A 15,621-nucleotide genomic window follows, 5' to 3' on the forward strand; every position below is an offset into this window, starting at 1 on the left:
CATGGCAACACAGCCAAAATAGGCTGTCTAGCCGCAAATGCAGGGTGGCTGAAGCGTAGAGGGGTTACAATCCCCTCGGTGCAGCTCCTGCCCTGCATTGGATAGGTGGTCACCTCCGAGTTTGGAGGCGGCTGCCTATCCCAATAGGATTGCACCCTAAATTACTTACCTGTGTTTTGGAATGTGACACATGGTCAGCGTAAATGGATCTTTTGCACCCTTGTGGTTGCTAAAAGACTGATACTACTATACTAAGGATAAAAGCTCGCCACCTATAATGCAGTGGGTTGAAGACTTAACAACACTATCAAAATTTGAAAGAGTGGTATACAGGCGTAACTTGCAAGTGGACTTATATTTGATTATCTGGTCTGCTTTTACTGAAGTTTCTGTATAACCATTTTTTTTTCTTTTTCTCTCCTTAGAATATTGTGATATTTGAAACTGAAGATTTTAGAATATGTTGTTATACTTTTATGTTTTATGTTTGTTTGGTTTGGTTTGGTTTAATTTCATAATTAAAAAACTGATTTAAAAAAACTGCAACCTGCTCGTTGGCGTGCCTCTCACTCTGGCCCAGACAACGGTGCTGGTGAGAAGGAGGGGCAGCGGATGCCCCTGCCAATTTGCTCACTGGCTCTCTACTTGTCAAACACCAGTAAAATGGTTCTGTCCTTAACTACTAACACATAACAAAACAGAATAGGTTAAAGGAAAATTGTGTGTATTAAAAAAATACAACAAAACGTTGATATAAATACTGATATTTCACACAAAATTTAAAACAGTTGATTAGCAGTTCATCACTTTATCACATATACATAGTTACAACATAAATCAAAAGGCTGTACAAATATACAGTGCCTATTTCCCAAACGCATTTTGGCCAAACCGCTCCTCCTCAGTGGGAAAAATACAAACAGTAATTACAGCCTTTACTAAAACATGTTCTCATGATGTTAAACTTCCTACATGGAACCAGTAAATATTACCTATTCAAACTCTATAATCCTCATCATGCGGCTGGTAGCTGAATGCAAAAAAGGAGGGAAAGAACATACGCTCCTACATTCAAAGATGATTAGCTCCTTCCACCTATAGCCACCATTTACCATAATCAAAAAGAAATAAACAGGACTGCTGTTCTGAATGCTAGTTAGATACCAGCTAACTCCTACAAAAGGCTTGGATGCTGTGCATGACCCAACAGTCCTGTTTTGTCATATTCTCTGACTGTTAAGCAAGCAAGTAGTAGCAAAGCTGAGAAAGTGAATGTGGAGCAATAGCAGCTGATGACAATGGTAGTGAGAAGGTGGACTCGCGGAGGGAGGGGGCCCATGGAGGATGTCTTGCCCAAGGACCCTCAGAAACCTGGAGCCAGCACTGAAGAGGTTAGGCCAGCCTCCTCTTTAGTGTCGTTTAGATGGCTGGTGGAGCCGATATTGTTCCACTGAACTTTTAATACTTAATGTTTTTATGATTAATCCCTGGTTTTGAAAAATTGTTTTAGGTTTTTGTATTGGTATGTATTTTATTCTTCTTGTTGTTTTTATTGCCCCAAGTGCTCATTGATTGGAGGTGGGGCAATTCAAACATACTCCTCTAAATAAATAAATATGGGTGGTGGCCTTGCCTTTTCTGGGGTAGTGTCTAAATTGCTCAGCGACATCCTAGGGGAGATCTTCTAGGAACACATCTAGGGCTGAGTAAAAATGCATCCGTCTGTCCCCCCAATTCTCCGTGATATTTGTGTGAGGCTGTAAAATTTGGGAAGGAGGGAGGATTTCGCTGAATATTTTCTGGGTCAATATGGAATTGTCCAACAATTTTTGGTGGAAGGGTGAAAAAAGAGAATTATTTTCTAAAAAATGTTGGCTCAGTCAATACTGAATGAAACTATACTTCTGATTGTACCGGTGGACAAAAGAATGTAATACCCTAATAGGGGAGGACTGGAAGGAATAGGGCCCAAGCCCTTTGCTTCTTTCAACAATATTAAAACAATATTTAAAAATATTAAAACTGCATCCATAGTTGGGCCCCAAATCCTCCACCCTAATCCCTGTTCTTTAATTCACATAGTCTGTGTCTGCCATGAGACACTATTTTCCACCTGACTCCACTTGATGGACCTTGAGATTCTAGTAAAAATACAAACTAGATACCAGAAACCTGAAGTCTTCTCACGTCAGCTCTAGACTCACTCCAGAGACGGTACTACCTTGTCCATTTCATGGCAGATTGAGCTGGGACTTGGCAGCTGACTTCAGATAGTGCTATGTCATTGCAAGCCTCCTATTGTTCATTGCACCATTGTTCCAATGCATAATCAAACTATGGACTCTGTACTCTGGGATGATCGAGAAGAGATCCTGGCCTTCTTCTTTGTGACAACCTTTCAAGTACTTGACGAGACAAGAGCTATCCTATCTCCCCTCATTCTTCTCTTCGCAAGGCTAAACATGCCCAGTTCTTTCAGTCTCTCCTCATAGGGCTTTGTTTCCAGTCCCCTGATCATCTATGTTGCCCTCCTCTGAACCCTCTCCAGTTTGTTTGCATCCTTCTTAAAGTGTGGCACCCAGAACTGGACTCAGTACTGGGTCCTGCAAGGTCCACGCAAGTCCCTTCCCATGCTGCTTGGGCCCCAATTAAGGAAGGAAGGATGCGCCCCTCTTGACTGGCACTTTCAGGAGCTGGCTCCAGCAAGCACTGTCCAAGTTGCTTTCACTGCATTGGGGGGCAGGGAAGTGGGTGGGATTGCACCTCGTGACATGATGGGAGGGGAGGGGCTTCAGAGTGGGCCCCACCCCCTTGATATCATCTGGTCCACCAGTCCAGTCCAGGCAGATGATCTGGCCACCAGACGAAAGGAGGTTGCCTGCCCCAGTTGTAGCCTCTTCTGAATACTGACATTTTCCTTGAATGACCTTTTCCAAAAACTGCTGTAGTCTCCATGGTGTGCTCATCACCCTCTTGTCAAAGGAAATGGTCAGTAAGGCACAAACAAACCTAGGATGCTTCCACATTAGTTGTCCAGTGTGGAACGGCCAGGCCCACATTCACTCACATTTTACAGGAGGCTCCCCAGGATGTTGCCATTCATTGGTGGGCCTCCCATGTTCTCCCAGAGCTTCTTCCATTAAATCTGATATTTGTAAAATGTATATAAGAGCTTGAAGGTGGTTTGCCCTCTCTCTGCTGTAGTTCATATTGATCTGCAAATGGATTCAGTTTTCTTTACAAGTGCCTTTTATTTAGAAACATACACACAGCTATGAAAAGTTGCTGGATATAAAAAGGACGTTAGTTTTCATGCCCAGACTTCAACTTTGAACTGTTCTTGGATATATTCACAATGAGATTAAAGAGGTTTACATCCATGTTCTTAGCTTGTGTGTTGATGCTGAAGTGGAAATGGGTGGGACATTTGGCCAGTAAGATGCAATGTATATTTTACAAGAGAGTGCCTCTATGATCCCCCCTCCCCAGCCACTTTCAAAATTCCATTTGCTCTCCTAAAATTCTGTCACACATTGATGTGACCAAGAATTGGATTCCAGGTTGGAACTGTGAAGATAGATTGATTCCTAATGGCTGTTGTCAGTACAAGCAGAGAACAGTTTTAACCCACACTACCATAGTGACCCATTCGTCTGCTTTTTCAACATTTATTCTTATGAGAAAAAATTAAAGCACTGCATTGCGAGTGATGATGCAGTGGGCCAGAACCTACTGGATGGTCCACTCTTCACCAGCAGGGCCTGCATGAGTTTTGCAGTGTGTCGCACAACCCTGCGATATACTGCCTTTCCCACCACACACGCACACACACATATCATGATTGGTATTTTGCACATGAGTAATAATATTATTCCAATATTTGTATGGTTCTCTTCTTCGTCTGTCTCCCCCCCCCCCCAGGCGGGTCCTTGGAATGCTTTAAAGCTCATACACAAAATAATGGAATAATATTAAAATAATAGAATCATATAAAAATACTGCCTCATGTTTAAAGGTGAAGGAAGGGAATACAGTCTAAAAGGGAGATAGACTGTGGTTCTTCAAAGGCACCTGGAGAATTTAAAAAATGTACTTTTTAAAAGTAAGAGGGGAGGTCCTAAGCCTTACAGCAGGGGGCAGTTGCATGCTGTGGGAAAATCATGCCAGCTGAAGGCATGATGGCTGAGTTCCCAAAGAGTGGGTAGTTTTTGAACATGAATAGCCTCAAGAAGATGTTCCAGGTGCAGATCTTGAATACAGCCATAGCCAAACTTAAGTTAATACAACTTGGGACCATGACACCAAATGGAACCAAACAGCCGTGCATCGTGGCTTATTGGGAGCTCAAAAAACGTTCTGCTTTTGTTGCTTGTCTGCAAACAAAAAAAGTGATTGTTAAGCACCTGGCAGCCTTTAAAACATCGCTGACGGGCTTCTTTTGGTCTGGTGGGTCACAAGTTATGCAGGCCCAGCCTAAGCCATCCAGTCTCTCAAAAACTAACTACACTCTCTTACGGCACAATCCTATGCATATTTAGACAGAAAAAAGTCCTACGAAAAGTCATGCTGGCTGGGGCATGCTGGGAGTTGTAGGACTTCTTTCTGCCTAAACATGCATAGGATTGCACCTTTATAAACTCTTGTCACTCTATAAATAGCTGGAAATTACTGGTGATATCAGAAGCTGGCATTCTCTTTGCCTTTATCACAAAAACTGTATCCAATTTTTCATAGTCCCCCACCTACTTTTGTTTTTCCAGCCAACCTAAAAGTGGAGTGTTCTTGTTTAATTTTTAAAAAAGAAACCCTAGTCTATTCCTAGAGATAAAGAGCGCCTGTCGAAACAACGTGAGAAGAGGGTGACAGAAATCTAGTTGTCAGCATACAGTAGCAACTGTACTCTAGCTTCTAATAATAAACAGGCAGAAGTTATTTGTATGCTGATTATTAAAGGACAAATTTAAACTGGCCCTCATACACTAGCAAAATGTTCTTGGGCTCTGAGACTAAAGATATGGGTTGAGGTTTTTGCAGGTATAACCAGAGCACAAACTGGAAGAGGCAGAGGGGGCAGGCTATAATATTAAATTTTAGAAAACACAGCAACCCCCACCCACCCTCCCCAAAACACCACATGTATGTATATAAGTACAAATGGGAGCATATTCCAGGTCCTAAATATGGAGATAGGATGGGTAGTGATAAATTGAGCAGAACATTTTATGTGGTTTTTCAAAGCAGGATGACTAAGCCTAGGACTAAAATTACTAGTGACATCTAGGTTGCCATTGGGATGAAAGCCAGGGGAAGGCTCTACACTCAGATGTCAAGCACAGAGATCACTGTCAGGATGTACAGCCAGGTTGAGAACTAGAGGCAAGAAGATCAAGATGGTGTGCCATCAGGAGGGTTGAAGCAGGAATGAAGCAGGATCCTAGATTGGACAAAGCAATCAGTTTGAGCACTAGGGCAAAATCCAACATAAAGAGTTAAGTGTGCTTAAAGCCACGGGCTACAGTGATAATGATTATATGTATGGATTGTAGCTTAGGAGTTCAGCCGAGAGGGTTTTATATTACACACAGATGCTTTTCATTGTCGTTCTGCCATCTTTTAGTTGCAGCAAGCAAGTGCAGTCATGGCTGGCATCAGGTGCAGACATTGTTGGGCACCTGCTGAGGCCCATCTGCCCACAGCCACTCTCTGGAGCCTCCTGTTCCTGCTTTTCATCATCTTCTTCCTTGCTGCCATTGCCTGTTCACCTGCCCTCTCCGAGCATCCAAGCAATGAGAAAAATTAGGAGATGGAGCAGCAGCCTGTATTCTGGGCAGTTGTGTGTATTGGGCCCAGAGGAAGTGAGCAGCAGTGCCTTGGAGAGGAGGCCTTGCCTGAGAGCCTCCCAAAAGCTGGAGCCGGCACTGATGAAGGGATAAGAGAGCTCTTGTGATCAAAGACCAGGAAGCCAGGGCCAGCTCCAGGTTGATGTGCCCTCTCAGGCTTATTTAGCAGCGGGGGCAGCAGCAGCAAGGGTGACGGGTAGCTGCCATTTAAATTTACCACAATGCCTTGGGCCACCTGATGTAGTAACACTCTGGGGCATTGTGGGTAATTAAAATGGAGGCTCCCAGATGTACAGCCCTGATGTGGAGGACCCAGGTAGGTTTAAATGGCAATGGGTCCTATGACAGCTGTCCTAGAATGCCCAGTGCTGCCATCTGGCCTGTACGTGACTAAATGATGGTATAGGAAAGGGACAGGCAAACTGATGCCCTTGAGACATTTTGGACTACAATTCCCATTAGCCCCAGCCAACATGGCCAATGGTCAGGGATGTTGGGAGTTGTAGTCCAAGGCATCTGGAGGGCACTAGGTTGCCTACCCCACTCTGGGACATGGGCTGGGGTTCTACCAGAGTGATGTCTGAGGAATGAGATTGTTTGCCTATCAACAAAGCTTTATTCTACAATTCATTATTTTGCTTAAGCAGATAATATTTGCTGTGCAAATGTCTGGGTGTTTTTTCTGAGAACAGTTGTACACCATTGTGGTGAACAAACAGCTATGAAATGAAAAACAAAAGCAAACAGATTCTTGTTGCAACATATGCCAAAATGAAATGTGGGAGGTCCTGAAAAGCAATAATATCCAAATTCATCCTCTGTCCTTAGTATGCTGAATGGGTAAGATTATTGCAGAGCTTTTGGAATGAGAAAGCTTGAAGCAGTTTTATTGAGAGTATCGTTCACAAATCGCATAAACCAGCGTGCTTGTTTTTATACCAATTTTGTTCCATTGAAGCCACTGGAAGTTGCCAGTCTAAGTTCTACTTACCTAGCCATGATGGTTCATGTACTGTACCTTGTTTGACATAATTTATGGGGTTTTATTTAGGGGGGCAGGTGCTGTCAAGGCTACTATACTGCCTTCCATCTAGAAATTTGTCAGAAGAACTAATTTCTAATCAAATTGAACAGGGGAAGAAAAAGAACCCTAATGGATCATATAGAAAAATAGATTTCCATTGGAAGACAATAAATGCTTGTATGTTAAATTAATTACAGTGCAATAGTACTCAATTTACATCATTTTAATCTGCAAAGAGTGTCATCATTTTACATCATAATCTCAAACCTGCTGTTTGTACATCCGATTGGTTTTTCAATAGGGTCCCTCAGATCGGTCACTTACTGTGTGAACTCCTATGCATGCCTACTCAGAAATAAGTCCCACTATGTTCAATGGGGCTTACTCCCAGGAAAGTGCACACAGGATTGTATCCCCATTACAGATGGAGAGCCATTGTTGAGAGGCAACAGCTTGTTGAAGACTATCAACTGACCTAAGAGCTGGGTAACAGTGTCTGTTGGGCAGATCCATCCAATGGCCCTGCTACTGTGATGGTCTCTAATGTTGGCGTGACATAGTTGGGATCCTATCTTCCCCCAGCCAGTATAAATGGAGGACAGGGTTGTGCTTTATGTTTCCCAGGTGCATCAGTTTCCTTTGGATCACTCTTATTTCATCAGTTCCCTGCAATGAGGTGCTCAGCATTGGCATAACGATCTGTGGATGGTCTTTGGATACATTCTCTGTCTCCAAGAAGTGCCTGCTAAACAATCAGCATTTGGGAGGGGAAAGTTCTTGTTCTTAACTGTGCTCATGAATGATAAACCTTAGTCTATAACTGATATGCTTAGGGAACATCTACAGTCAAATGGCCTAAGTAGGAGCTCAATACCTGATGAAAGTAAAATACAACACATAAAAGGAGTGTCTGGGAGTGTATGTCATTTCGTGTGTATGTGTGTATGAATCAGAAAAAATATAGGCAACTGCACTTGGTTGGAATTTTATCAAAAGTTTGAAGAGCTTCAACACAGAAAGTAAATGGAAACCATGGTGCCATAATATTATTCTTCAAGTAGGATTCCCTGCTCACTGCACTTGCTGAGTAAGTTTATACATACTCATAGTCTCCCAAATTTTATCAGTCCACTGCTCTTTAGTTGGTTGCTTTGGAGACTTCCAGTTACATACTATACATAACTTTGCAGCTGTATACAAATGCTTAAAAAGGTCTTTACACAGGAATCCAGGATTGCTAGGTTCAAAAAGATGAAGCAGCATTGCTTTAGGAGTTACCAGTGGTCTAAGGTGAAGAAATTCCTGACAATACTCAGCAGCCATGTTCCAAAACTCCCGCACTGTAGAACATTCCCACCAAAGATGAAAGTATGAACCAATATGACCACACCACTGCCAACAATATTGACTATAATTTGAATGTATTATGTGAAGCCTTAGGTGAACTATCAACTTCTCTGGAAGACTTGATTGATTGATTGATTGCATTTATATCCTGCCTTTTTTCCTCTTGCAAGGAACACAAGGCAGCTTACATTCTCCTCCTCCTCCTCCTCCTCTCCATTTTATCCTCATAACAACAACCCTGCAAGGTGGGTTGGGCTGAGAGTCTGTGACTGGCCCAAAGTCACCCAGTGAGCTTCCATGGCTGAGTGGGGACTAGAACCCTGATCTCCCGGCTCCCAGTCCAGCACTCTAGCCATTACACCACGCTGGCTCTCCATTATAGGGAAAGAACATTTAGGATAGATGCCCCACACACACACACATAGAAAAGGATTATAACTAAATCCAGATGACACCCCACCCCACACCCCAATGCGAGAAAAGCCTTCTTATAGGCTATGTTACCATTCCTAAACTATAGATACCATCTTCGGTATTTAAAATACTGTTTTCTGTAGCAGCTGCAGCATGATTCGCACATTATCATACACAGCAATTCCATCAGTAAAACAGTGTTACTTTTCTGCTCAGCTTGTTTCAGACTGTTTAACTGTGTGCCGAGGCAGAACATCCTCTGTGGAAGTTTTAATGCTTATGCTTGAAAATGGAGAGCCTGAGGCTGAGACTACCTTATCTTGTCCCTGGTGAAGTTAACTGTTTGAAGAATGGGGACAGTACCAGCTCCAGGTTTTGGAGGACCTGGAGCAAGACATCATCAGTGGGGGGCCCTTCGTCAGTGAGTCTACCTTCTTACCAGCATTGTTGCCCCCTCCTCCTCCTCACTACCACCAGCTTGCTTGCCCGGCAGACAGCCAGTGAGCGAATAGGCAGTGGCATTTCTTTCTCCTTCCTTCACACTACCACCATTGTCTGGGCCAGAGTAATAGAGAGTGAAAGAGCAGGTTGTAAGAGGAGGAGCATGTGCAGGGGGCTCTTGTCAGTAAGCCCACCTGCCGTGTGGGCCCTCTGCAGGTGCCCAGCCATGCTGACTCTTGGTGCCTGTATGGGGAAGACTTCCTTTAATACCGCTCTCTGCTGTTCTGTTGATTCTCTCCCAAGACAATAGTTCTGCAGAACAAATAAATTAAGGGTACAATCCTATGCAGGTGTAGACAGAAAAAGTCCCACAACTCCCAGCATGCCCTTGGCTGGGGCATGCTGGGAGTTTTAGGACTTTTTTCTGTCTACACCTGCAGGATTGCACCCTAGGTAACTTAAATCTAGTATACAGTGGGAAATGAATTGTTCTATTTTTCCCCAATGTATCACTGCCAGCAATTTAGGGAAAAGAAGTGTTAGGTTCCATGTGAAAATATCATGTGCAGAAACAGCCATTTTAGTATGTGAATTGCGGGGGCTGCCACATGCAAGTCAAAATTGGGCTGCATCATTTGCATGTCATGCAAATCAGAATACCAAGGAATCAGCTTCTGCTACTGAGCAGAGCTAGTTGATGGCATTTAGATACGGAAGAAGGGAGATCAACCCATAGGGGAGGAAACTGTCCTGATAGTAAGTAGGTGAGTGTCTAGGTTAGGCAAGTATTCTGTGCCAAGAGGGGAATATGAATGAGGCACTTCATAGAATAGGTGATGAGGGAAATATATCTTCTGTCTTTGTTAAAAAAAATAAATCCTAATCTATGCTTGTTGTTGTTCAGTCGTGTCCGACTCTTCGTGACCCCATGGACCATAGCACGCCAGGCCTTCCTGTCCTGCGCTCTGTCCCGGAGCGTGCTCAAGTTCATATTCATTGCATCGGTGATGCTATCTAGCCATCTCATCCTCTGCCGTCCCCTTCTCCTTTTGCCCTCAGTCTTTCCCAGCATCAGGGTCTTTTCCAGAGAGTTTTCTCTTCACATTAGGTGGCCAAAATACTTGAGCTTCAGCTTCAGTATCTGTCCTTCCAATGAGCACTCAGGGTTGATTTCCTTTCGGATTGACTGATTTTGACCTCCTTGCAGTCCAGGGGACTCGTAAGAGTCTTCTCCAGCACCACAGTTCGAAAGCATCAATTCTTTGGCGCTCAGCCTTCCTTATAGTCCAGCTCTCACAGCCATACATTACTACTGGGAAAACCATAGCTTTGATTAGACGGACCTTTGTCGGCAAGGTGATGTCTCTGCTTCTGACTATGCTGTCTAGGTTTGCCATAGCTTTCCTCCCAAGGAGCAAGCATCTTTTAATTTCATGGCTACAGTCACCGTCTGCCGTGATCTTGGAGCCCAAGAAAGTAAAATCTGTCACTGCTTCCATTTCTTCCCCTTCTATATGCCAGGAAGTGAAGGGGCCAGATGCCATGATCTTCGTTTTTTTAATGTTGAGTTTCAAACCAGCTTTTGCACTCTCCTCTTTCACCCTCAACAAGAGGCTCTTGAGATCCTCTTCGCTTTCTGCCATTAGGGTGGTATCGTCTGCATATCGGAGGTTGTTGATAATTCTCCCAGCAATCTTAATTCTGACCTGTGATTCATCCAACCCGGCATTTCTCATGATGTACTCTGCATATAAATTAAATAAGCAGGGTGACAATATGCAGCCTTGTCGTACTCCTTTCCCAATTTTGAACCAATCGGTTGTTCCATGTCTGGTTCTTACTGTTGCTTCTTGACCCTCGTACAGGTTTCTCAGGAGACAGGTAAGGTGGTCTGGTACTCCCATCTCTTTAAGAATTTGCCAGAGTTTGTTGCGATCCACACAATCAAAGGCTTTAGCGTAGTCAATGAAGCAGAAATAGACGTTTTTCTGGAATTCTCTTGCTTTCTCCATGATGCAGCGAATGTTGGCAATTTGATCTCTAGTTCCTCTGCCTCTTCGAAACCCAGCTTGTACTTCCGGTAGTTCTCGGTTCACATACTGCTGAAGCCTAGCTTGTAGGATCTATGCACCAGTGCTAAATCTAATCTATGCACCAGTGCTGAATTTGTCACAAAGGAGTTTCTGGGGGCTCAGGACTGTTTGAAAAAACAGCACCTCTCTGATCTGGGAGGCCTTTCCCTTTAATCCCCGATATCTAAGCACCCTCTTGTTTCATTATGTTGTGGCAAAGGCACTGTGCACCTACTGAACCCATCTTACTTCGTGGGTTGGATCAGCTGTAACACCAAAGCATGGTTTGGCATTACATGAATGAGCCCTTCCTCTCCCCTCTCCCCTCGCATGCTCTGCTTGACTAGTGACTTTTTGGCTTTTAGCAAATCCCTGTTACATCTGAACCAGCAAATCACAGTTTCAAACCAGGCTGTAGACAGAGAAATTGGTGTAGGACCAGCCATTCTCGCAGCGGGATTGTTAGGCTTGCCAATTTTAAAAAATAAAAAACCCCTACAGGTATGATCCAGCTGTATGCTTATGCCACTAGCAGCAGGCTTCTCTCTCGATGGATGGATGGATGGATGGATAGATAGATAGATAGATAGATAGGCTGCCTTTACACTAAAGAAAACCCCCATAGTCCTGCCATTCTGGAGCTTTCCACATTTATTGTGGGCTCCCAGACAGTGACCATGTGATTGCTGAGAGGAGCTTTTAATTTTCAATGTTCCGTAGACATCAGTGAAACAGTGCCATCTAGTGGCTGTTTTAATCACATTACATTTCGAGTTTAAAAAATGGTTCATTAGTTCCAGATCTATTTGAGATGGAAAAACCAGGAAATACCTCTGGATGTGCCCTGGATGTTAACGATGTCATGAAAAGGACCCGCAAACTTCTGTGAGTGAGCATTCTCAATAGCAGGATAAAAGCTCTGTGTGAAGGAGCCCATATTCTGTCCTATCAGAGAATCTGTATCAGTGCAGATAATCTGTTTTGTGGGAGATGGGCATGGGTATGATGACCCAATCTAGACGACTCCTATTGTTTAGCCAAGGTTGGCTGCTGTTGGTTGGAGAGGCATTACCCAGCCTCTTTTCCTTGGAAAGTAAATGTCACAACTATGTCAACAGCTGGAGAGGAGAAATGCCGTGCTGTGAAGAATAGATGCAAGAGTATCTTGAAGGTCCTGAAGGGCTCTTGAAGGTGTTTACTAGAAAATGAATAAAATAGTTGGCATTGCCAAGTCCTTAAAATGTGTTTCCAGTAACTGGAGCTCGGCAGGCCCACTTAAATGGGAATTTGAGCTCTGTGGGAGCCAGCATTTTTGAGCTCTCGATACCTGTAGAGATGTCTCCCACTCTTTCTCTTATATCTGGGCTGCCGAAATTCAGTAGCGCCCGTACTGCTGTAGGCACTACAAGAGGATGCAAGAGAGGACTGCAGTGGCTGATGTGTCAGATCCAGTGGAGGCCAGTGGCTCCGATGTCAGTGGGCTGGTGAATCTGCTCCGGGTTTCAGTCAGAACTCTAAAGGAGCTATAGCCCCTTTAGAGTTCTGACTGGTTCTAACTGAAACCCGGAGCAGATTCACCAGCCAACTGACATTGGAGTCACCAGCCTCCACTGGCCAGATCAGATGTAGAGAGGAAAAGGTTAGACCCACACAACAAGAATACTAAGGATGCCATCGGGATGTAGGCATAGGTTATCCACCCCTCCATACCTTGATCCTTTTATGAGTCCAGGGGTTGACCTGGTTGGTATTTCCTGTTAGTTACAGATTTCCAAGTAGGTACTTTGGTCTGTAGCAACCAACCCTAGGGTGGCTAGGTGTCCTATTTTACAGTCCTCCATTTGAAAGGCTGTCCAGTCCAAGGGCTTCTCCACACAGAGCTTTTATCCTGTTGTCGAGATTGGTTACTCACAGAAGTTTGCGGGTCCTTTAGATGACATCATCAACCTCCAAGGCGTCCTGCATACCTTTATTCCATTTTTTAAAAGATCGGAGATAATGAGCTATCAAATTACAGCTCTTGAGTTCCATTTGAGTTCTCTCGTGAAAAGAGGAAAACCTGCAAAAAGAGGCGCTAGACCACAGCGCCAGCTAGTGGCTGTATAATGAAACATATGAAAGACTCAGATAAAGGGGAAAGAGAGCATGTAAAGAGGGTCCATCATGATCCTGCATTTAAAACAGAAGTAGAAAGCCCCATTTTAAATTCAGGATTTTAGGCTGGTGTAGAGATGCTCCAAATCTGGTATAAAGATAAAGGACCTTAAGGAAGTAGAGCTGGACCGTGAAGTTCCCCATCAACAATTAACACCTGGACAGCAGACTGAGCAGTCACACAGGAGGTCACAAACTTCCCTACTATGTCTTCTGATTTAAGTCTTCTGATTGAAATTATATAGTAATTATCTCTTCATTTTCATCCGTACATACCAGTCAGCACATGCAAATTGTATGGAAATTGGTGTCCACTTTTGGCCTCTGTTTTGAAGACACATATCCTCTTTTCAGCAATGCATAAGTGGCCACCCTCCCCCCTGCCACTCATATACACCACTACCCAAGCACTATTGCTTGCAGCTTGGATTTACTGGTGTTTTGTGACATGAACTTTCACATAGTGCACACTACTTAATCAGCGTACTTAATGGTACATAGAGTCATTTGCTCATTTTTCCTGCTGTGTAGCTCAACCCTCCGCCATCTCTGGGTCTTCTTCCTGCAGCTGAGAACTCTGCAGTCCTCTAAATCGTCTATAGAAAGCTCATTCTGCAAAGAAGTCCCCAATTTGCTGCAGTGCTTTGTGAATTTTGTTTTGAGATTCCCATGAGATCTGCAAGAGGAATTCACACTGGCTGTATGGAAACGAACAGGTTTGATGGGCTAAAGTGCACCTTTGTGTGGGCCTCATGGCTCCCAAGGCTGCGGCTGCCCCTAAAGAAGGAAAAACTGGATTAACAGGGACCAAGTTGTTCCAAGCAAATGCACTCACGGGGATTTCTCTTTAAGAATTTCCAGAGGGTAGCATTAGAAGATTTTAGCTTGGATTATGATGCCACAACGTTCTATGTTTCCTGTCTCCAGCCATCAGCAGTCAATGATATGGAGGGGCACTGGGGAAATGCAGACTGTTGTGATACGAGGTGAGCAACGCAGGGCAGAAAATCATAACTCAAAAACTTGTGTGCAAAAGCAGATTTAGGCAGGCTGCAATTCTTGTTGCAGAGTAGGTTTTGTCTGACCTCACTTGAGACAGAAGACAGCCGCAAGCTTTAACAGGACTTTTACTTAATGTTAACCGGCATCTTTTTCTAACAACTAAAGTAAAGTAGGTAGACACAAGCGAAACCAAAACCCCTAGCAACCCAACTCCCTACATGCATTAACCATTTAGGGTGCAATCCTATGCATATTTAGACAGAAAAAAGTCCTCCCACTGCCAGCATCCCCATGCTGACTGGGGGATGCTGGGAGTTATAGGACTTTTTTAATGTCTAAACATGGATACGATTGTACCCTTGTTGGCTTTTCTCCTCCATACAGTGGATTTTAACTAATGGCTGTTGCTTATTCTAGCAATCTATGCTCACTTACCTGAAAGAAAGCCCTACTGAACTCAATGGGATTTCTGAGCAGAAATGTATAGGATTATATTGTTAGAAAATGGCACCAAAAGGATGTGTTTCTTTCAGCCTGCATCCAACAGTTCACTGGGAAAATCTACAAGATGAACAGTATGGTTCAGTAGGGAATCCCACATATTTTTGTTTGTTTGTTTGTGCATATTTTTTTGGAGAAATGTGAAAAGATAAAAAGCTTTTGGAGGAACGTTTTACTTTGTATTGCATAAATAACAGGAAATTCCTGCAGGCCATTCCGTGTAGTATTACATATACAAAACGTATTGCTCATAGCCAATGGCCACCACAATGTGTAGCATTAAATTACATGCACTAAGATGTAGAAGAAACTTACAGGGAAGTGGTAGTTCAATTAGTGATCATTGCAGAAATGGCAAAAGCCTATGATGAGAAAGACGTCTCTTTCACTTCCCTTCTCAGAGGTAGAGTGACCTCCTATGCATGGCCAAAAAAGAGGAAATGCATCATCACAAAAGAGGGGACAGATTCGCATAACATTTGCATATGCTAATTTATATGTACAGAAGGCTATTTAGAAATGATGACTGTGATTTAAATAAAAATACACTACATCTCACCATAGTGGGAATGGTTGACCTGGTGACTTGAGTGCTTGCTCAGTTGGCTGTCCAGGTGTGAACTGCTTATGGTCAACATCAAGACCTCCGGTCTCCCCTCTAATGGTTCTCTGTCTTTAAACAGGACTTGGAATGGGCAGCCCTTCAAAGTGAAGACACCTTCCAACAGAGGACCGTCCTCTGTAAAAAAGGGCAGGTAACTCAGAGGGGGTCTACAGGACTGTCGCTCCCAGGGGCCATTCTGCCCGCCCCTGAAACATTAACATA

The 15,621-nt window shown here is 43.6% G+C and overlaps 1 protein-coding gene across 7 annotated transcripts in view; it reads left to right on the plus strand.

Annotated features, from left to right (window-relative positions):
• The window catches only part of EPAS1 (endothelial PAS domain protein 1), a 202,220-nt gene that overhangs the window by 64,166 nt on the left and 122,433 nt on the right, over positions 1–15,621 (plus strand). For 3 of the 7 annotated variants that reach the window (XM_084828985.1, XM_084828986.1, XM_084828984.1), the window contains one exon: positions 15,479–15,550. The exons of 3 other annotated variants lie outside the window; for them this stretch is intronic. In XM_084828985.1, the coding sequence (XP_084685111.1) occupies positions 15,479–15,550 (72 nt within the window). Of the gene's footprint in view, positions 1–10,854; positions 15,551–15,621 lie in introns of those variants that run through there. One more of the 7 variants, XM_084828983.1, reaches the window with a different exon arrangement.

This window comes from Heloderma suspectum, chromosome 1 (genome assembly GCF_057233095.1).
Source record: "Heloderma suspectum isolate Gila_16-S chromosome 1, 16-S_ref, whole genome shotgun sequence".
Taxonomy (NCBI): Eukaryota; Metazoa; Chordata; class Lepidosauria; order Squamata; family Helodermatidae; genus Heloderma; species Heloderma suspectum.